Below are 23,987 nucleotides of genomic sequence, written 5' to 3' on the forward strand. Positions count from 1 at the left end.
CTTTGGAAATTTCAAATTATTTTTTTAGCTATGTTACATGTGTGCCTTTTTGGTTGAATGGTCCACCATGCATATAATTTTTTTTCCAAAGAAAAAATCGAACTTTTTATAACCAAATAAAAAGTTACATAGTATATGCCGAGGCATTCAGTTTGCTGTATGATTTGAAAATCATAGAGCTCCACAGGATTATACCAGTCCTTTCCAAAACCATGAAAAAAAAGAGCACTGATCTAAAAACATGGACCTCCTCATATCGAGGAAAACATCGATAGTTTCCAGCTCAAAATAGACAGAAATAACAGTTTTAAAACATAGTCTAAACATCTCTGTGAGAGGATAAAAATGATGCATCCATTTCCATGGTCTCCTCATCGAGGAAAACAACCCAAACAGGAAGTAGAGCATAAGTCAACCAACGTCTGAAAACAGTTTGTAAAACCAGTGACAAAAAAAATATAAACCACATGATAGATGCTGTAAACAAAATCAGGCTGTGCAAAAAGCCTGAAGGGACTGTGGTGTAAACTGACTATGAATATGGAGGCAGATTTGACACACGGATCTCTCCCCGGTCTTCATCCGCTGCAGACCCTCTTTAGAAAGCTTGTCTGCTGTATCATTGCATTTCCTGTAGATGTGGCAGAGAGAAAAAAACATTAAAGGAGTGCTTTAACTGTTTTGTCTCTTCTAATAAAAATAATAAGATATAATTTTGACATCTGCTTTGCCCATTGAACCATTTTATAACATTCATTGAATCCTCGAAAATCTGAACTGTGAAGATGTTCTTGTGAATAAGCTAGCATTAAAGTAATTTTCCACCATGCATATAATTACAAAAAAAACACATTAAAATATTCAATTTAATATAAGATTAATATTCAATTTTTTTCCTTTTTCTTTTCTTTTTCAATTTAATAACCCTGGCTACTAATAAATACCAATAAACCAATAAAGAAGTTAATGGTTTCCTAGTAGTAAATGGAAGTTTATCTGAAGTTTATGTGGTTGGTTACTTAATAATAAAGAACAATTAGTTGGTTGGTTATTTAATAAAAGGGAACAAATCACGTGACAAGTTATAAGAATCACTCGCGGCAGTTTGTTGCTTGCAGTCTACTGGAGAAAGATTTTGCCACACCCGACAAGCAAGGGTAGAAAAGGGCGTTGGGGATTGGATTCCAACATGGAAAGGAAATGAAAAGTAGGAAAGACGCGAATGGACGGAAGCTTTGCGTGGGTTGATGGAAGGCAGCGTATAATACCATCACAATTTCTTTTGTAAGAGAGGCGAGTATGTCTTAAGACATTGCGTCGGTGCGAGGGTTAGAAGGTTTCATACCCCTTTCTCCACAATTCGGAGGGAGCCACTGGTCAGCGAGAAATGACAGACAATGGTGCTTCCTCCTCCGCTTCCTCTTCCCACGGCTCCTCGAAATCCTTCCGCAACGCCACAAAGGACAGTAAGTGGCGAAACACCATACTCGTCTTCTACTTGTTTAATTTTGATTCTAACTGTTTGATCCCAACTCTGCTGCTCTGCTTCGAAGCAAAGATTTTTCAGAATTAATTTCTTTTCTAATGCCGCGAAAATGTGAAAAATGAAGACTGTTTAGGCTTGCTACTGTGTTTTGGCATGGGATTTGTGCAATCACGTTCAAAACGACCAGGTCCTTTTTATACAGTATTGAGACTCAATCTTATGTATCGTGACATCGACATATTCACAATTGTTATAAGTTATATCCGTGACAGATGTCATTGAACTTTCAATTTTCAACCCTTCAGCTTCTCTCTTGATCTGTTTTGCATTATCTTCCTGTTGAACCCATCTACTTCACTTTTCCCTGTCTTCACAAAATACTGCAATTTGTCCATCGACACAGAACCCAACCTTTCAATGCCCTTCAGGCTTCCATGGTGCCATGTTAACCGACAACTTGATCTTGCAACTTAGCTTGGGGGCCAACATTCCAGTTTTAATGTGGCCCACACGCCAAATTTTCAATGTAACCTTATGTCCATAGTTCGGTCCCACAACCTCACAAGGCTTCCACGAGCCCACAACCTAACCTTGAGGTTCTTGCAACTTATTCCCATCTGCTAGCTCGCAACCTATCACATGCTTGCAACCTAATCTTGCAGCTCCTAAAACTTCATCAAATCCACAAATTATTTGAATCCACAGTCTATCTTTGTTTGACACATATTACCTACAGCATATGAACTTGGCACTTGCGTCGTCTTCCCCACATCTGGTCCCCACTCATATTGAAATAGTGTAGATTTTTATGTGTCTATCAAGCTATTCGCTCTATATTTGAGAAATTACATTTCAGTTATGCAAGTTTTAATTGAATATGGTAATCATTTCCAAGAAGGTTTGCATTTTCTTGCTTGCCAAGGCATTATCTTCCTGCCCACAACTCGTTTCATTCATTCTCCCTTATTATTTGTAGCCATTTCTTCCAATCCATCTCCACAAATTTTCAATCAGCTCTTGCAATTGTTGCTTCACCTCCAGTTTCCAGTATGTGTTTTACAACTCGTTTAGCATGGCACATCAATTGATAATTCTACTTAATCAACCACCTCTTTTTGATTTCTTTGATAAACAATTTTAATAGGAGAATGACTTGTCAAAATCTTTATATTATAAGTGTCACTTAACTTCGTGTGTGGCAAAGATAAATCCCATTATTTAAGGCACTCTCATGTTAAATTTAGTAATGCACATAGAAGTGAGACACATGGCAATGGAAAGAATATGAACATTATTCTTTAGTAATGATGCTACAGCCATGATAAATAACCATTGCACCACATTCTCTAACATAAACCAGCTCACATGACATATTTATAGCATCCTTGGAAATTTATGATGGTTTAGCTACCTAGCCCTTATTTAATGTTATATTGGTCACAAGTTTCTAACCCCAAATATTTACATAATCTAACCTCTAACATTTAGTGTTCAGATGTTACATACGTTAATACATGGTTATACATTATCATAACATTGGAGCTCATTATTTACTCCTCCAACACCCCCATTCAAACTTGGCAAACAATTCAATCACTCTCTTCCCACGATCTTTAGAACCTACCATTATTCACTAGTGGTTCCCCATCTCTTTGATGTTCAAAAGTAGAATATATGACTTATGCCAAACTCCCCTAAGCAATTATCAATGCACAACCCCTTGAATGTTCCTTCTACAGAATGTTTGCTCGAAGAGGATACCTTTGAAGCACTTTGTCATCCAACCTAAAAAATCCTTTGATTATTCATCCAAAACTGTTGAGAAACCAAGTGTAGTGAAGTCTAACACCTAATTTCTCTTCTTGATAATTACTTGTGAATATTAGTTGTCTTCTTTATTACTTCTTATGTCTTCTTCATCAAACAATTATATAAATGTTCAATCTTTCAGGAAAATGTAGAGATCACAAAGAGACAAGAAACACCAAAATTAGGCTAGTAGCGAGGACAAAACCCATAAGGGGATAACCCAACAATCCTTCTCTTATGGAATCAGATCAAAATGAGAGATATCCAAGACTAAGACCAAGACCAAACTACCACCAAGATATCAAGTCCAACCCTTCAAGTTAACTCCAAAGTCATAGTCAATGCTGGTCAAACTGCTCCAAATATGGTCAGTTCTAAAATTCAGACCTGCAACAAGGGGCCGAAATTTGGCCTGTGTTTACCTTAGAAATTTTGGCCTTCTTCCACAAAAAATAGACCTCTGACACGTGCGAACTGTAGCAGTCCAAGATTCGGTTAAATGAGGGAATATTCTTCTTATTTTGACTTCGTCTTCTTTCTCCTTTGACTTGACTTTCTCTTCTCCTTCGCTAGGTTCATATGTGCTTCTTGTTGTGTTGTAAATGAGTGTTCCAAGTAGGTGGAATTGCCACTTATATATAGTTGTATAGTAGGGTCGAATAGGTGTCACTTTGGAGGGCTAGGCTGACTTGTACAAGGAGAGCTGACTTGGTCATCTTGTGGACTTATGACTCAAAATAAAATTCAAATTCCTTTTTCTTACAAATGTCCAAATGGGACATGGCACAATAAATTTTCTTTTGACACATAATAATTCTTTTTTGACTCTCTAAGCATGAAGGGCATGCTTTGACAAAAATATAACAAATATAATTATAATAAATACATCAATGACAAGTTTACATTATGAAGACTGACTCTAGTTGCAACTTCAACACTCCCTCTTAACTAGGGAGTTATTCATAATGACTCAACAAGATAATCTGAAGTTGAAATATTCATATAAGGATCCAAATTGATAAGCATCAATGATGATATCATCATAACTAGCATTGTCAAAATACCAAGGCCTTGACAAGTGAGCTCTATCTCTCCACTAGATTAGAGCAAAATGCTGGTAGGCATTCAATAGGACACCATTGCCTCTCCTAGGCACATACTCCACCTAGGTTCACCAATGTATGTTCTCACAAGACCATTTCCTAATTCGTTGTCACAATACTTGACAAAAGGAAATGTTAGTCCTCTGGACCATTCTTGACTTCATCAATGCATCGACTACTTGTTCATCAATGGAGTTATACTATAGCTTCACGACTCCGTTTTGCATCATGTCATGAATCATATTGTGCTTTGACCTTCTTAGTTCTCTAATAGTCTTTATATAGCTTTAATGAATCAAATTCAACATGTCATCAAATAGTTCATCAAACATTTTATGGAGCCAAACTGCTTCATATCTTCTTTCTTTGCAGTGCAACAGAATCCTACTTCATGATTTTCCAAGAAACCAAATCCCAAGTAGAACCAACCATTAGTGGTATTATCAATACTGGCAACCTAATCGACGTGTCCTAGAATCAAATATATTAGGGAACCAACCTGCTGTTGGTATAATTATGAATCAACAATATCAGAACTCTTCAATTTATTGCTAAATGGTGTTGCCATAGGTACATAATCTGTCAATTGACCTTCTGGAGGATCTTGGTCACAAGCTTCTTTTAGTTTTTCTACGAAACTTAAAGCAATAGTGTATCCATCTAAGATATGTCAAATTTTGCTTTCAGCTCCCTTTGAAGATAATACCTTTCTTTAACTCATGAGTCCTTCTTGTTTCCAAAATACGAGGTCTTCTTTAGTCTTTCAAGAATCGAGAGTATCCTTTCTAGCTGAGGATTGTGAACTTCTTCCTTTTACTGGGGGAACCTATTCAAGACTTGCTTCCATGCTGCCATCTAATGCTAAGTGTTGACTTCTTTGATGTATACTTCAAACTGTCCGCTTCCCTTGTAGAATACGCTTTGCTACATCTTGCTATATATATAAGAAAAGTTTGCTTCTTGAAATACTATGCTCTAGCCATCGTAGTATCACTGGTCATTTTTTGATTAAGTTCGAATTAGTTTCATTGCAATTTGAGGGGAATGTTAAATCATTTTGGTTGGAAGAATCTGTTGAAAAATGTAACTAGTGTTGGTCTTCATAATGTAATGAAATGTAATTTTTATCATATTTATCATATTCATTATTATTATTTTATTTTAGTCAAAGCATGTTCTTCATGCTTATATAGTCAAAAGGAGTAAAAAATAAATTATTTTGAGTCAAAAGAAATGTATTTGAGTCAAGTCCCATTTGGAATTTTGTAAAGAATAGAAAAAGAAATTTATATTAAGTCAAAGTCCACCAAAATTGTTAAGTCGGCCCTCCTTGGGAACAAGTTGGGTTGGGCCTCCAAGAGCTACCCATTTGACCTCCTAGACAAATGTATATAGAGGATAGTTTGATCACTCATCATCATCATACATCTTCTGCACCTAACTAATGGAGAAAAGGACGAAGAAAAAGGAGAAGAGCTTGCACACGTGGAAGAGCAAAAACCGAAATTTTGATCTAGTTGCAGGGCCGAATTTGAGAGCTAATTGTAGGCCCCAAATTTCAGGAGCAAGATTTCCGGAAGGCTTGAAAATTCAGGAGCGAATTTTCAAGAAGACCGGTTTGACCTATGTTGACTTTTGACTTTGGAGGTGACTTGGAGGAGGATTGGACTTGGAGTTTTGGTGGCAGTTTTGGGTCTTGGTCTTGGATATCTCATTTTGATTTGATTCTATAAGAGAAGTTTTGTTGTTGGGTTTTCCCCCGTGTGGGGTTTTGCCTTGGTTTGGAGCCTAATTTTTGGTGTCTCTTGTCTTTTGTGCACTGTGATCTCCATTTTCTTGTTTTGAATGGTAATTTCTTAACGAATAATAAAGGAAAAACAAAAGAAGAACACTAAATAACTTCACAAGTAATTATCATGTTAAGAAATTCCCTCTTGCACTAGAATTTCAACATGGTATCAGAGCTATGGAGCACTAATGAAGAAGCTGGAACATAGGAAAGAAAGTTTTGGGCATCCAAATCCTAGAAAAGAAGCACATCCAAACGTGTGATGACACTTTTGAACAGTCCGAATCTATGATGATACCTTGTGAGCAGTTCGAACTCGTGGTAGCATTTGTGAACAATCCAAACCTGTGGTGGTACTTTGAACAAGATTAAAACCCGTGAAGCAATCTGAAATTCGGTAGTGGCTTGATATAAGCTCTGTGACATATCTGTCTTTGTTATACGAGTCTGTGTGGCATATTTCTTGTGACATATTTGATGTGAGTTTCTATGACATAACTCATTGTGCTAATACAAATTTTAGAGTTACATAATGATGCAAATTTTAGAGGCATCTTCTCCTATGGTAATACAAGTTTTAGTGGCACTTGCTCAAATAAATTAAAAGGCCAAAGCTTATTATCTAAAGATACATGAAGTGACACCTTGAACGGAGTACCATGCAAATTCTGTGGTAAGCATACTTGCATTATATGAGAACTCTTGTTTTGAGGACGTTTGCCTGTCACGTGCAAAGGACATAACTCATATGTGAAGAACCAAACTATACTCTTTCTCCAAGTGCTATATCTCTGTGGAATCCTGTGGAGTGGTCTCAAAACAAAGCAAAGAAAGACTTGAAGAAAGCTACAGGAAAATGCGAGCCACATGAAGTCTACTATATCAGTAATAATGCAAGCTACAGGAGCGCAATTTTTCTATGGCATTCAAACTTACTGTGACTAGATGATATCCGAACTCACTATGGCATCATATTGTATCTTTGAAATCCAAGTCGTCATCACTATAAAATTCGAGTTACCTGTTAATAAAAAGTTGAGACTTTGTAGCTGATCTCTATAACATAACAAATTTGGTGAGAAAGTAAGGAAGTGTGATATATCCCTTGTAAAGAAAAATTATGATTTGAAGGCATCCGAATTTACTCCTGTGACAAGAGGCCCAAACCATCCATAGCATTCAAATTATCTTTGTGGCAAGTATCAAAATCGGAGGCATTATGTTGGCACTGAGAATATTACAAATGATGAAGTCCGGGCATACGAATTCACGCAGATCAAAGTGACATACTATTTTGTGTTTCAAATCCTGTAGAAAGGTCCGAACCCTATGACATATTACATGTGCAATTGAGGTTTGAATTAGTGAATAAGGATGCTAGAAGAACTGAAATTTGTGGCTAGTTCCCGAGATAGAGGACCGAAAGTCTGTGCATAAAGATCACATCCTCAGTAATACATCAAGGTACATAATGGAAGGAACATAAACTATATGGATCATCTCTGTGGCACAAGCCTGTAAAGTAACTATGACATAGAGATATAAAAGAAAGACAAATTCTATCAATGAAGCCGACCTAAAGTCTCAAAGGAATGATTTAAAGAATTCAAAGTGCATGCAGAGATTGAACCTTCCTTTCCTAAGATCTCTATATTCTGTGATCCAAGCTATATTTAGAAACCAAGACAAAGGACATTACAAGTAGCCCAAAGAAAACTCTGTGGTTCATATCCTAGTTCGATGGTTGAAAATTTGAGGCATCTCTGTTGGAAAAAGATCATTTATGTTGTAATGAAACATATCTATGTAAGGAAGGACAGGTAAAATTGAAAAGGTATGTATAAATTTTGTGATCTATATCAAGTATATTGAACATGATACCAAGACTATTAAAAAGGTCATGATGGAGTCACTTCTTGGAATCAAGAGTAAGCTAATGATCTATGCAGGGTTTGCATAGATACATTTGAAATCATGTTTTAATTGATATGTTAGCATTTAGATTCTTTTCTTACATATGAACACTAGGTCTTTGCAATCAATGAACGAAATGATCCCCATCACATAGAAAGCTTGTCTATAGCATCTCTAGGGTTTTGCAACTAACTCTCTAGTATGCCTGTAGAATTTGCAATTCTTAAATGGCAGATCTTGAAAACTTTGGAGAATCTTGGGTGTGTAAACCCTAGCAAAGGTTTTGAGCTAGAAAGCCCTAGGAACAAAAACCTGAACTAATCTTTTTTGTTGTAAAAAAAAACCTAGCCCTTGAGAATGATAGGAATGATATCATGCTGATGTGAGGACAAGGTTGATGGAAAGGTCCAAGATTAAGAGGGAGCTGACTCTTCTCAAAGAGATAGGTATTCCACACCTCCTTCCTTTGATTATTATTGTTGCTATTTTGTCCATGCACTTTGCCTTTTATTCTTTCATAGTCTTCTAATAAAGGTTGCAGGTCGAGACAAGATCTATCTAAGCTTGATTAACAGATGGAAGAATTGGAAGAACGTAGCAAAGCACAGAGACAAGAAGATATCAGTTTGAAGTGTGCATCATTAGATGGCAGCATAAAGGAGAAGAAGTTCACCGACCTTAGTTGGAAAGAGGAAGCTCTGATTGGTTCGATTTAGGAGCACATTGATTGGGTTGACAATACTATTATTGATGCTGATAAAGATACTACTGATGATTGGAATTTGATATGAAAAAGCATGAAGCAAAATTTTGTTGCAATATGAAGAAAGAAGATGTAAAGGCTTGTGCAATTAGTTGTAAAGAAGTTTGGCTCCATAAGGTGTTTAATCAACTACTTGATGCCATGTTGGGTTCAAAGCTGCATGAAGATTCTTAGAGAACTCGGAAGGTTGAAGTGCTTTATGATTAGAGAGTATGATGCAAATAGGAGCCGAGAAGCTACCACAGATCTCCATGAAAGAACAGGTAGTTGTTCCTTTTCAAGAATGAGTATTTTTGAGACAAGCTTAAACTTGTGGTTATTTCTCCCTGTTTGAGGGGGAGTGAGAATCTCCTCCTTGGTTGAGAGGGAGTGAAGATGGACTCCATTTTCTCCATGTGTCATGTAGTATTGCTAGGACTAATAATCGTAAGCCTAGTAAAGGTAGTGGTATGGAGAATGGTGGATTGGATAAGCATCAGGGACATACATTCTTGAGTCATGTATTGTGATTAACTAGGATTAACATCCAAAGTTGGATACATGGACTTGGTAAAGAATGGTCCGGAGGACATACTTTTCCTTGGATTAGGAAATGGCCTTGTGAGGCCATACCTTAGGAACAACCGGGTGGGGTATGTACTTGAGAGGCAATGGTGTCCACATTTATGCCTCCCAACATTGTGCTTTGATCTAGTGGAGAGTTAGAGCTTGTTAGTCAAGGCCTTCCTATTTTGACAATGTTGGCTATGTGATGTAAATCATCATCAATGCTTATCAATCCAAATCCTTTCTTATATGAATATTTCAACTTGAGAGTAGCCAATTCTGTCATTATGAATACCTCCCTAGTTTAGAGGGAGTGTTGAAAAATGTAGCTAGTGTCGATCTTTATAATGTAATAAAATGTATTTTTTATCATATTATTATATTCAATATTATTATTTTATTTTGGTTAAAGAATGTTCTTCATGCTTATAGAGTCAAAAATAATGTCTTTGAGTCAAGTCCCATTTGGACTTTTGTAAAAAAAAGAAAATAATTTTATATTGAGTCAAAGTCCTCCAAAATTGTCAAGTCGGCCCTCCTTGGGAACAAGTCGTCCTGGGCCTCCAACAACCACCCATTCGACCTCTTGGACAGATAAATATAGAGGACAGTTCGATCACTTTGGAGGACATTCACTCATCATTGGCATACATATCTTTTGCACTTAACTAATGGAGAAAAGGTCAAAGAAAAAGGAGAAGAGCTTGCATATGTGGAAGAGGAAAAACTGAAATTCTGATCTAGTTGCAAACTTGCAGGGCCAAATTTCAAAGCTAATTGCAGGCCCGAAATTTCAGGAGCAAGTTTTTAGGAAGGCCCGAAAATTTAGGAGCAAAATTTCAAGAAGACTAGTTTGACCTATGTTGACTTTTGACTTTGGAGATGACTTGGAGGAGGGTTGGACTTGGAGTTTTGGTTGCAGTTTTGGGTCTGGGTCTTGGTCTTGGATATCTCATTTTGATTTGATTCTATAAGAGAAAGATTGTTGTTGGGTTTTTCCCCTTGTGGGGTTTTTCCTTGGCTTGGAGCCTAATTTTTGGTGTCTCTTGTCTTTTGTGCACTATGATCTCTATTTTCTTGTTTTGAATGGTAATTGCTTGATGAATAATAAAGGAAAATCAAAAGAACACTAAATAACTTCACAAGTAATTATCATGTTAAGAAATTCTCCCTTGCATTGGAATTTCAACAGAATCTCTTACATGCTGCAAGCTAGATATTGACTACCATTGATATACTTCTTGATTATTCTGCCCTTTTCTTGACTGTCATCCTGTTGGCTTCCTTACTTCCTAGAGAGAAATGTTAGCTTCCTCTGGATCTTCATGATGAAATTTTGGGGACATGAATCTTTCAACATTATCTGCAAATGTAACTAGAAGCTTCTTCTAGAGTTTTGTGATGGATTATATGTAGACAACGGTCAAGGAGGCTCCTCTTCTTACTTTAGTGAGTCAATTCTAACTACTTCATTGTAAATGACTGAGCTCCCTTCTTAATTTCCATCTCCAAGAAAAGATTTAATTTACGAATCCCTACATTCTTCTATGTCGCCCCCCATAAATAATATAACTATCTTGCCATCAATAAATACTATTCTATCTGTTATCTTCTAAACAAGAAATAGAAATCAAACTTGACTGCAAACCTAGTACCAAAATGGGCTCTTGGGCTGATGTACACTTGTCATATTCTTCGTTATCGTTAATAGTAGAGATCCTTGTTGTCTTCGACCTTGGGTTTCTTTGGAGCTTCTTCATCTTTAGTTGTTAATGCTTCATGTCTTTCCTTCCTCTTATTGCTCTTATTGTTCTTAGGGTTCTTGGGACAATCTCTCTTGATATGTCCATATTCATGACAACCATAGCATTGAACTTTGGACATATCCTTATTTCTATGAGACTTGTTGCCATTGTTTTTGTGTTGAGATCCAAACTTTCCAAACTTCTTTCTCAATCTAGCTGCAAAAGCTTGAGAGTCTTCATTATTAGGTTGAGTATCAACTTTAGCCTTCAGTCTTGATTCCTCTAGAACACATGAAGCCCATAATTCTTCAAAGGTTGGAGTTTCCTTTCTAGCATAGATGCCTCCTGCAAAACCATCCCAAGTTGGAGGTAAAGCATTGATTACAAAAGTGATCAATTTAGAGTCAGATATGGTTTCACCAAGCCCTTGAAGTTGATCTTTGATTTTTGATATCTTCATAAAGTATGAAGCCACATTCTCTTCTTTTGACATCCTTGTTCCATAGAGTTGATTCCTTAGAGATATCTTTTGACCAGTTGTGTTGATGGAGTATAATTTCACCAATGTATCATAGAATTCCTTGGATGTAGACAAATCTGAAACAAAAGAAATGAGATGGTCTTTGATGGACTCAAAGAGAATCCTTTGAGCTCTAACTTCTCCCTTATTGTATTTGGCCACTTTTTATGCATTGCTTTTATCTGGTATTAGAATCCTCTTCTTCCAAGCTTTGAAGTTGGATGCTCCATCAAGTTTGTTGCCTTCCTTGCAAATAATTGCAGGGGAAAACCTAGAAAAATGCTTCTCTTCTTATATAGAATCTACTTACAAAGAGACTTCCAAGACCCAAAGACCAAAGCCAACAACCCTACCAAGTACCAAGTTAGCCCCTAGAAAGATCTTCTTTAAGACAACTTCCAAACTTCGACCCACTGCAACTTTCTCCAAGAATTTCGACCCTGCAGTTGCTCCTCGGAATTTCGGCCCTGCTATTTCGGCCTCTTGCAACTATAGTTGCATAGAAACCCTAGCTTCGCACGTGTGAACGAAGAGCGATGGAGATTTAGCCCAAGAAATTTTGATTCTTCCTTGCTTTCTTCATCCTTCTAACTCTCCTTCTTCTTCGCTATTGCAGATTGAACTTGTGATGAGTGAGTGCTCCAAATGAGGTTGAGCTCCTTGTATTTATAACCTTCTTGAAGGGTCGAATAACCCTCCCTTAGGTCGACTTGATTTGCTCTTGGGTTGTCTTGGTCTTGGGATACAAAATGGCTTTTTCTTGATAAAATAAATATTTTTCTTTATTACAATGAGTCCAAATGGGACTATGACACATGACCAATATTATTCTTTATCCTAGAAAGACCTAGAAAACCTAAAAGCACGAAGAACATGCTTTTGACTCAAACTTGAGTATGAAACCCATACTCCAAAATAAAATATAATTTATTTTTCTTTCTTTATAAAGAATATACAATGTCATGATTACAATTAGGTCATTATGAAGACCAAACCTAGTTACAATTTTCAACACTCCCTCTTAACTAGGGAGGTATTCATAATCCCATTACATGGTACAAGGAATCTCAATCTTGAAACATTCTCATAAGAAGAGTCAGATTGATAAACCATCTTTGTCAAGCATCTTTATTATAGACAAGCTCATCCTTATTTGAGAGCATTATGCTGGGACGTTTTATGTGAGCTGCCACACTACCTCTAAGGCACATACCCCATTCGGATGTTCACCGGGTATGTCCTTTTAGGACTATTCTTATCTTGGATTTCCAATCCTGAATCCTCAAAGAATATCGGTCCTCTTTGACTACTCTTATCTTGGATGCCCTACCTCATCCTCAAAGAGTATCGGTCAACAACTTCTTTTTCCCTAGATTCTACAATCCATAAGAAGTTCCAATTTTAGATGCTTATCCAATCCTCTAGACTCCATTCTTTCTTTATGGCCTTCACTAAGACTTACGACTGTTAGTCCTAGTCTAGTGCATGACCCATAAAGACAAGAACTATCCAATATCACTCCCTCTCAATTAGGGAAGAGATATCTACCAAACCAAGCTTGTTTCTCAAATACTCAAGCTTCTTGTTTGGTAATGCTTTAGTTAGTATATCTGCTACCTGTTCATCAGTAGGTATATAATGCAGCTCTACGACCCCATCTCATTCTAGACTTCTAATGTAGTGGTAGTTGTTGTTTATATGCTTTGTCCTAGCACGAAACATTGGGTTTTCTGTCAGCCTTATACAACTTTCATTGTCACAGTATATACGTGTAGGACTAATCGGTCCTTCAAACAAATCTGATAATAACTCCCTGAGCCAAACAACTTCCTGACAGACTTCACTTGTAGCAAACATAGTTTGCTTCAACACTACTCAAAGCAACTGTATCTTGGTTCTGCTCATCCATGAGACCATGGAAGACGCTAGGCTGAAGCATCCACCTGTTGTGCTTCTTCCATCTGTCTTACTACCACCCCAATCTAAATTTATATATCCCATGAATTGGATTTCATTACCAGTATACTAGAGGCAATGATGTATAGTTCCATGCAAATATCTTAGGACATGCTTCGTTGCAATCCAATGATCATGTTTTGTATCCATTTGAAATTGACGGAGGACATTTACTGCAAAACAAATGTCTAGTGTTGTATTTACCAGATACATCAAGGACCCAATCAACTGTCTGTAGCAAGTAGGATCCACCGGACTAGACTATGAACTCCTCAACTTCTTTAAATTGGTAGTCATAGGAGTCATCATTGGCTTGCTATCCATCATGCCAAATTTCAATGAATCTTGATCACATATTTACCTTGACCAAGATATATCTCACCTAGATTTATTAAACTTCTAATCCCAAGTAATAATGCATAATCCCAAGATCCTTCATATTGAACTCGGCTGCTAACTGCTTCTTGCATTTCTGAATTCGATGCTCTACAACTGTGACTAGTAGATTATCCACATACAAGAGTATGATAACTGGTTCACTTTAAGCCATATAGAGCTTTTGACAACTTGTAGACATGAGTCTCCCTCTGATTTATTTCAAATCTTTGAGGTTGCTCAATGTAAACCGCTTCATCAATAGTCCCATTCAAGAAAGTTGTCTTGACATCCATTTGATGGATGTTCCATCCCATAGTAGTGGCCAACGAAACAAGCGATCTTATTGTTGTTTATCTAGCTGTAGGAGCAAAGGTTTAAACTTCTAATCCCAAGTAATAATGCATAATCCCAAGATCCTTCATATTGAACTCGGCTGCTAACTGCTTCTTGCATTTCTGAATTCGATGCTCTACAACTGTGACTAGTAGATCATCCACATACAAGACGATGATAACTGGTTCACTTTAAGCCATATAGATCTTTCGTCAACTTGTAGACATGAGTCTCCCTCTGATTTATTTCAAATCTTTGAGGCTGCTCAATGTAAACCGCTTCATCAATAGTCCCATTCAGGAAAGCTGTCTTGACATCCATTTGATGGATGTTCCATCCCATAGTAGTGGCCAACGAAACAAGCGATCTTATTGTTGTTTATCTAGCTGTAGGAGCAAAGGTTTCCTCGTAATCAATCCCTTCTTTCTATGAGAAGTCTCTTGCTACAAACATTGATCTGTATTTATCAATGCTCCCATCTGCAATGTGCTTTATCTTGTAAATCCATTTTGAAGTGACTATAGATTTGTCACTTGGCCTGGGGACAATTTCCCAGACATTGTTCACTGGTATGCTTCCTGCATTGCATTCCTCCACTCTTGGTGTTTAGCCACATCTTCATAGGAGGAAGGTTTTGCTTCAATAAGCTTTGTCATATATGCAACATACCCAGAATACCTCTTCGATCTTTTACTTTCCCTGAAGGTCCCTGATGCTGTATGTCCTTCTGCTTCTTGTAGAGTAGTTCTCAACCAAGCAGACCTCTTTTGATTTTTTGGAATAATCACTTGTTGTATAGGCTCACTAGGACCTTCAACATCTTCTTGAGTAGATGTCTGATCTTGACCATCATTGTCCCTTGAGATATCCTCAAAGATAGGTATCTCTTCTTCATCAGAGTCAACTGGAACATCCTTTGATTTCTTGTAAGCTATACTTTCATCAAAGATGACATCCCTGCTTACTTCAATTCGACGATCCTCCTTAATATAGATTCTATACGCCTTTGATGAAACACTATACCCAACAAAGATGCCCTTTAGATTGGTAGGATCCAACTTCTTTCTCTTTACCCCAATCCCCAGGTAGAACCATCTTCCGTTTTGATGAGGGCGACCCCGACATTTTCTCCTCCTCACTCAGACAAATCCTCCCCGACTCGGATGACTTCTCCCGTCTCGAGACTGTCTCAGATAAGTACCACTGTCTCTCCTCAGCAATCTGGGAGTCGGCGCTTAAATCCTTTCCACACTCAATTCGGACCCCCTCAACCTCCCGTAAGACAGGAACTTCCCCTATGAACAAATGGTACGATACAGATTGTAAACTCCTCCACCAGGATCTCCGCCAAGCCTTCCGCCAGTCCCTTCCCTCATACTCTGCCATCCAAAAGAATTACCGTCGCCTCCTCCGTCACAAAAAACGACAGTTCATCTCCCAACAAAGACGGGAGCTTTCCGCCCTCCTTACCCATTCCCCCAAGCAATTCTGGGGCAAGATCCTCCCCCGTCGCTCTCCTCCTCCCTCCGATCTCGACCCAGTCTCCATGTTCTCACACACCTCCCGCCTTTACGACATTCCCGGACAGTCCCAGATCCAGGTCACATCTCCTCCCCTCTCCTGCCACCTGTTCACTGATAAAGATGTCAGGGAAGCCATCTGGGCGATGAATAGCAGCAAAGCAGCGGACGAGGAAGGATTCCAAGCCGAATTCTTCAAACAAGGCATCCGACCCTTAGTCGGATACCTGGCAGATCTCTTCAACCATGTGGTCCGAGAAGGGTTCCCCCCCATATGGTCCCACCATATTATATATCCCATCCATAAGTCAGGGGATACCTCGGACCCCAACAACTACAGGACAATTATGGTGGGCCATACATTCTCAAAACTCTATGCCACTATCCTCCATAGAAAGCTTTCCGGCGATTTTGAAGAAAGAGATCTCAGGGCCAGAGGCCAAGCTGGTTTCAGGCCAGATCATCAGACCATTGACCACATTTTTACACTCCGTGCTGTGATCGAGGAAGCACGCCACCGGTCCTCGAAGGTGTACTGCTGCTTTGTGGACTTCCGGAAGGCTTTTGATTCAGTCCCGAGAGAGGATCTTCTACAGCGACTCAAAGACACCAATACCCCAAACTCCCGGCTGATTGCTGTTATGCGTCTATACGAGTCTGTCCTGGGCCGTCTTCGCACGGTGGGGGGACTATCTGAGTTCATCCGGAGCACGATTGGAGTTAAGCAGGGGTGCCCACTCTCCCCCACCTTATTTGGGATATATATTGATGAGCTCGAAGCCTTTCTGCGGGAACACATACAGGAGTCTGACGGTTGCTATCTTCATCAGGTTTTGATCTATATCTTACTCTTTGCAGATGACATTGCACTCTTATCCTCATCACCAGAAGGTCTCCAGAGGCAGCTGGATGCGTTAGCCCTATTCTGTGATCTCCGGAAATTGTCAGTGAACCCGAGTAAGACAAAGGTAATAGTCTTCAACGGGACGAAGAAGTCTCAGGATCTCTGATTTCTCTTCAAGGGAGAGAGAGTGGAGATTACCAATAGCTACACATACTTGGGAGTACAGTTTTCGGGCCCCCGGTTCAGTATGCGGCCAACTCTGCAACCTCAGATCAATAAGGGGTATGGCTCTCTAGCCATTTTAGAAAGACAATGTTTTCGCCACCACTTCCAGGATATCTCGTCCAAATTGAGCCTTGTGGACGCCCTAATCCGACCCACGGTCCTGTACGGATCGGAAATTTGGGGCCCCTCCTTGCTTGAGTCTGATTGGGCAGCAGTTGAGAGAGTCCAAACCCTTCTCCTCCGACGTATTATCCGTTGCAAGCATACTATCCCACATCAAATCATACTGGCCGAGTTTGGTGCGCAGCCCTTCCGCCTTGAGACAGCCTTCAGACTGGTCTCTTTTCTTCACCGAGCCCGGAGCTTCGCAGATACATTGAAAGGACGCGAAAGGTACCCTTACCTAGCCTACTGCTCTTCTGAAGCCATCGACCGCATCCAACCAGGAAAAGCCAAGTGTTGGTATACAGGGGTCTCGAAGTTCCTCGAGGCAGTAGGACTCCATATAGATCATCTCCCCCCCTTTCGGTATTCCCTGAATGCCCCCAGAGGACTCCCCCCCAGGCAGGAACTAAACAAGATCATCAAGGAAGACATCTACAGGCAGTTTATCCAGGTCACATGGATTAACCCCCCGGGGGGCCTGCGCCCAAAGATGGCGTTCTATGCAGAGCACTTCTTGAGTATCAGAGACGGGCTTATAGTTCGCCCCCAGTACACGCTTCGACATTGGATGCATGCTCTTCGGATCCCCCTCGGGCAGTTCAGAGTTGGATCACATAGGCTTCGGGTAGAGACAGACCACCAGATAGAGAGAGTTGACAGAACTTGCCGGCTATGCCATACACAGGAGGTGGAAACCGAATGGCACTTCATCTTCGGTTGTCCGATATATTATGAGATCAGAGGTCGCTACCACTGTCTGTTCAGAGGACCACAGAACCTATCCAGCTTCTTCAGCTACACGGACCAGAGATGTGTCGCACTTTACATCCAGGAGACTCTAAAGCATCGGGAGCATATCCTCCAGCCTCCCGTCCGACCCAACACTACTCGTCAGATCACCTCTTTCTTCAGCATACTCCCCTCAGCCCGAGGAGTCAAGAGATCAACCAGTCCGAGTACCGATCAGTCCGGCTCACACAGATCGACAGACCCTCGTTCAGTTAAGAGGAGAGGCCCCTTACTTACGAGGGCCCAGCAGCAGAACCGTTCCAGGCATCTCCCCGAGAGGCGGCCCAGGATCATTAGATCACAGAGACAACACAATGGGAGGCAACCAGCGCCCACCGCTTCAAACCAGCAAACCTTGCTGAACTACCCACAGCTCTTTTCTCTCGGCCTCGGATGCTAGGAGTAGCGGACTCCCACATCCGAGTCCCCAGGGTCTTCTTCACCAGTGAGACTACGACGCAGTCTAGAGATCAACAGGCGTGGCCGGGATCGGAGCTCCATACGCTCTTCCCAACCCGCCTCGTTTTTAGTTTCTATCTTCCTTTCAGCATTTGTCTTTCTGAGGAGACCGATTGGTTCTCCTACTGGGCACGGCCCCCTTATGTAACCGACAGTCCCTTTGACCTACTTTGTGGTCATTCGTTGGACATTAATAAAATTATCTTATCTATCTTATCTTATCTTGTCTTTGGGTATATGAATATTCACAAGATATCCAAATACTTGAAGATGATCCGCACTTGGCTTCTTTCTTGTAAATTTTTCTTTCGAAGTCATGTTGTTAAGAATCTTGTGAGGACTTCGGTTCTGCAAGTAAACAACTGTCATACATGCCTCTCCCCAGAGGAATTGAGGGAGATCTTGATCATGTAGTTGTTGGATAAAGTTGTCATTGATGTCAATAAGATGGCAACTCAGGTGCATTGTTGGAGCTATGCTCTAGATGAAGTAGTCCAGATAATTCCATAGTCCTTGTTGAACCCTTGTTGATGCAAACCCTAGTAACTCTTGCTCTAAACCTAGCTATATATCCCTATTGATATAATGGCAAGCCTTAGTTTGTTGAAGCATGGTCTAATAATGAATGAATGAAGGTGCCCCTTCCATGAGATCCTCCTTGACACATGATGACATATGCTATAACATTGTTGAAGTCATTGGTCTATGATGAAAAAGTTGTCCTAGGTCCATTAAGATGATGAAACCCTTCAAAGCTAGCCTTAATGAAAAACCTTAGCACTCTAGTTCATGTCCCATGATATCATTTCTAGCCTTGTTGTAGACTAGCTCTTTATTGAAAAGCCATAGTTCCTAATGAAACCCTAATCCTAATACCATAAGATCCATAATAATTACATCCTAGCATAAATAAATGAAGTCCTATCCACTACCCTAAAGCCCTATCCACATTCCAAATGTTCATAACCCTAAATGTTCATAAAAATATATTTATATGAAAAAAAAAATCATACAAACATCTTTTTATGACAAAATTTTAGGGTTATGAACATTTGGAATGTGGATAGAGCTTTACGGTAGTGGATAGGACTTCATTTATTTATGCTAGGATGTAATTACTATGGATCTTATGGTATTAGGATTAGGGTTTCATTAAGACTAGGGAGCTAGGGCTTTTCAATAAAGAGCTAGTCTACAACAAGGCTAGAAATTATAACATGGGACTTGAACTAAAGTGCTAAGGTTTTTCATCAAGGCTAGCTTTGAAGGATTTCATCATTTTTGAAATATGGAAGGTGAGAATGGAGAATTATTTAATGGCTCAAGGTTTTAAAGTCTGGTATTCAGTTGTTAATGGAAGCACAATGCAAGAAGAAGAGTCCAAGGAACATAATGCATTAGCAATAAAGCCAATCTTGAGTGGCCTACCAAATCCTATAAAGGCCAAAGTGGAGAAATATTTATCAACAAAGGAGCTTTGGGAAAATATTCAAGATCTTCACTCAAAAGGATTGATGCTCGTGACCTCTAATAAAGAAGATGATGGCAAAAAGCTCAAAGATGAACCAGAGAAGACAATTGAAAGCAAAGATGAGAGCACCAATTGCATAACAGAAGATGATGAAGAGATCTCTGAAGTTGAGATTGAAATAAACCTCAAGACAAAGCTTGTAGCTGCCCTGGAAGAAATAAGTAGTTTGAAAAAGGAAAATGAGGAACTCAAGAAGCAAGTACAAGATGTTGATCATGATCTTGACAAGACAAAGAAGGAATTTGTCCTTTTAAGGCATCAAATACAAGAAAGGGATGAGGATCTCAACAAGCTTAAGGAAGAATTGCAGTAAAACAAGAAGAAACATCATGAAGAAGTCATATCCATGACAAATCAATTAGACAAAGCAAAAAGAAAGGAAGACAATTTGGCAAATTGTCTTAAACAAAGGTCTGAAGAATTGAGCAAAGCTGAAGTAGAAATTGGCCAATATAATGAAGAAGTCACTTCCCTAAAAGCTCAACTAGAAGAAACAACGAAACAAATCGAGGAGCTAAAGATAAAAAGCTAAAGAAAGAATGGGACCTACTAGAAGGACAAGTTGATGAAGCAGAAAAGGAAAAGAAAATCATGGCATGCCAGTTAAAGGAAAAGGATGAAGAAATTTTCAGAGTGAAATCAAATGTCATTTCTCTAAAAGTCCAAGCATGTGAAGCTACACGGATGAAGGAAGAAATGGGGAACAACTAGCAAAGAAAGGTGAAGAATGTGAGGATGAAAAAAGACACTGTTTCTCTAAGGAAAGAAGTTGATCAGTTGAACAAGAATCTAAAGAGTTCTCAAACCTTGGATGACATCCTCAGTTATCAAAGATCCCCTCTTGACAAATCTAGTCTTGGATATGCAGGTGAGCCTTCTAGCAAAAATGGTGCAAACCCTAATACATCAAAGGACAAGAATATGAAGCTTGAAAGTTGCAACCCCAACTCCAATAGAAGTAAGGAAAGGAGTCAAAATAACTTTCGAAGAACCTATGCTCCAAAAAGAAATGTTGATGTTGCAGGTAGCAATAAATATCAACAAAGAACCTCAAGGCAGAACAGTGTTAGAGATGCACAAAGGCAATCCTCATTTTCCAGGTATCAAAGTATATTTTTGGGTTATTGTTATTATTGTACAAATTTTGGGCACACGACAAAGGATTGCAGGGATTATAACAAAGAGGACTCCAATCAGTTCCCCAGAAGTAAATTTTTAGGGAGATACTCCAATGTGCAAACCTACAGAAATTATGCTCCATCATTCATGTACAAAACTAAGTGCTTCAAATGCCATAATGTTGGACATTTAGCTAGATATTGCCAATTAAAGTGGGTCCTTAGACGATCTAAAGAATCATCAACCAAGCTTGGGAAAAGAGTCATAAAGGTTTGGAGAAGGAAGAAGGTTGCACCAGAAAAAGAACATATTGAATGTGTCTTTAATGCTCAAGGTATCAATACTTGTTGTTGATCAAGTTAAGGGCACCATAAGAAGAATATGCATATTGTTAGGGGGAGCACAAGTCAAACACCATGATAACATTAAGGATAGTAGAAGCAACCCTATGACAAGAAGACTAGCACAATACCAGGGGGAGCAATACAATGATAACAGGGGGAGCAACATATCTATCATGGAGAACTATCATTGATGAAGAAAGGAAGAAAATATGATGAAGCAACATGATGACATGGACAAGGATATGCTTGATGATAGGGGGAGCACTTGATGAAACATTTACAGGAAAAACACCCCATTTGCCATTGATGTCAAAGGGGCAGAATATTGCCATCAATGACAAGAGAATATTGCCATCAGTGAAAAAGGGGGAGATTGTGGGATAAAGCTGTCATTGATGTCAATAAGATGGTAACCTAGGTGCATTGTTGGAGCTATGCTCTAAATGAAGTAGTCCAGATAAAACCCTAGTCCTTGTTGAACCCTTGTTGATGCAAACCCCCTTCCATGAAATCCTCCTTGACACATGATGACGTATGAAGTGATGGCGTATGCCATAACATTGTTGAAGTCCTTGGTCTATGATGAAAAAGCTGTCATAGGTCCATTAAGATGATGAAACCCTTCAAAGCTAGCCTTGATGAAAAACCTTAGCACTCTAGTTCATGTCCCATGATATCATTTCTAGCCTTGTTGTAGACTAGCTCTTTATTGAAAAGCCCTAGCTCCCTAGTCCTAATGAAACCCTAATCCTAATACCATAAGATCCATAATAATTACATCCTAGCATAAATAAATGAAGTCCTATCCACTACCCTAAAGCCCTATCCACATTCCAAATGTTCATAACCCTAAAAGTCTATCATAAAAATATATTTTTATGAAAGAAAAAAAAATATTTTTTTGACATTAGACACAATGTCTTGAAAAGCTGATTACATCAGCTTGTAGAGGGCTTAAAACCCTTTCCAATGAGTATTCATATGCCCCTTAACTCCTTGTCATTAAGGAGAAATTCGATTTTGAATTCAAAAAATATATATTTGCCAGCCTATGCAAGTTGACTTATGTAGGCTCAACACACCTTTCCAACCGACATGACCCTTCATCAAACGTTCAAACAAGTATAAATACCCATCTGAGCTCGTCCTTTTTAGCCATAGATCTGCAATTAAGAACAATGAATAACAATTCGGATCTAAGGTGAATAAGATGCATAACAAGGAGAATAAAGTGCAAAATACTATGAAGAAGATAGTTCACAACTTATGAGCTGGAAAGGGTTTGGACCTTTTGGAAGCTTCTCACACAGTTCAGACCTTAAGCCTATGCTATTCGGACTTGTGACATTCCTCAGAGACACAACTTGATCTTTGAGTTTTTAATTATTCTTTGGACCTCAGACCTATGTATTGCGATTCCAAAAGTTAGACTTGTTACGTGTGGAATATATAAATTTGGTTGGCAGTTTTATAACAGCCTTTGGCATTATTTGGAGTGACCTAGTGACAGATTTGAAGGGTTTGTTAGGGAAAATTTGTTAGGTTTGAATTTATTGTGCTAGGATAAGGACTTGTTAACCTATTGAAGAGCTTGTTGAGGACTATCTAAAGCAGTACATATAATTTTTTGTAGCATCAGATGTGTTCTAGCTTTGAAATTTTATGGAGAGGCTAGAATACATGTGATTTCCAAAACCTAGAAATCGTTTTTGGAAATTTCACCTAGAAATGACTTAATGCGATTATTAACTAGTTTTTAATTATTTCCCAAGTCTAAACTTAGGGAATATGGTTAATAGAATTAATTAAGTCAAGGCGTGAATGATCTAGAAACTCACACAGATCGACTCCAAGATGATCCTAGCTATCGATTATGTTTTAATCTTGGCCGTTGGTGCTCCAACAAAGGATTATAAGAGGAGGTCGATATGGTGATGGAGAAGACACTTGAGAGGTTCAATGCAGATCAATTTCCAGAGCAGCAACAGTCAGTTGCTAGAGGGAGAGCTAGTGAGATCGAAGCAGTGAGAGAGGGGTAGAGATAGTGAAGTAGGAGGAAGGTTTCCAAATCCGGTGAGTGCATTTGCAGAGAGGCAAGGGAGCCACAGAGAGGCTTATGTTGGGGGCAGTGCAGTAGCCTCTAGAGGCAAAGTCGATTTGCTGGGAGAGATTGATGTTTTCAGTTCCAGAGGCCTGGAAGGAGTCCCAGAGTGCTGGAGAAGTGTCTTTCTAGTCAACAGAAGCTAGAATGACTTCATCAGAGTGTAGTCGAGGCTAGACGTCCAGTGAACTACGCAGAGCAGCGCAGAGGGCCGAAATTCTGAAGGCAAGTTGTGTTGGGAGATTGCTTGTGGGGTGAGGAAAATTCCTCTCCATAATTTTTGCCAGTATTTCTCTGTAGGATTTCCAGTTTCGACATCCAGTTGTAATCAAATTATTTCACTGCTGCATAATAATAAAACCCTCCGCTGCTGCATTGGTTTTACGAAGTTGGTTTTTTTAGGGGACTTTTGTCCAAAAAAAATTGTGTTATTTTATGTGTGTGCTAGCATTTTTTCCAACGTTTATTTTTCCACAATTTTATTTGTGTAGATTGTAGTGTGATTTATTTAGTATTCGCTGTAGCAAACAATAAAGAAATTGTTAAAT

General features: G+C 39.1%; 1 protein-coding gene across 2 annotated transcripts in view; it reads left to right on the forward strand.

The window, feature by feature from the left end:
• The first annotated feature begins 1,103 nt into the window (after positions 1-1,103).
• Positions 1,104-23,987, forward strand: part of LOC149239263 (SNARE-interacting protein KEULE-like) — a 514,512-nt gene continuing 491,628 nt past the window's right edge. For both annotated transcript variants that reach the window (XM_089373374.1, XM_089373375.1), the window contains exon 1: positions 1,104-1,466. In XM_089373374.1, coding sequence (XP_089229500.1) covers positions 1,388-1,466 — 79 coding nt within the window. In that variant the 5' untranslated portion in view covers positions 1,104-1,387. The remainder of the gene's footprint in view (positions 1,467-23,987) is intronic.

The sequence above is a fragment of the Pinus tabuliformis genome, chromosome 8 (genome assembly GCF_031772625.1).
Source record: "Pinus tabuliformis cultivar Carrire ecotype Pingquan chromosome 8, CPIR1, whole genome shotgun sequence".
NCBI lineage: Eukaryota > Viridiplantae > Streptophyta > Pinopsida > Pinales > Pinaceae > Pinus > Pinus tabuliformis.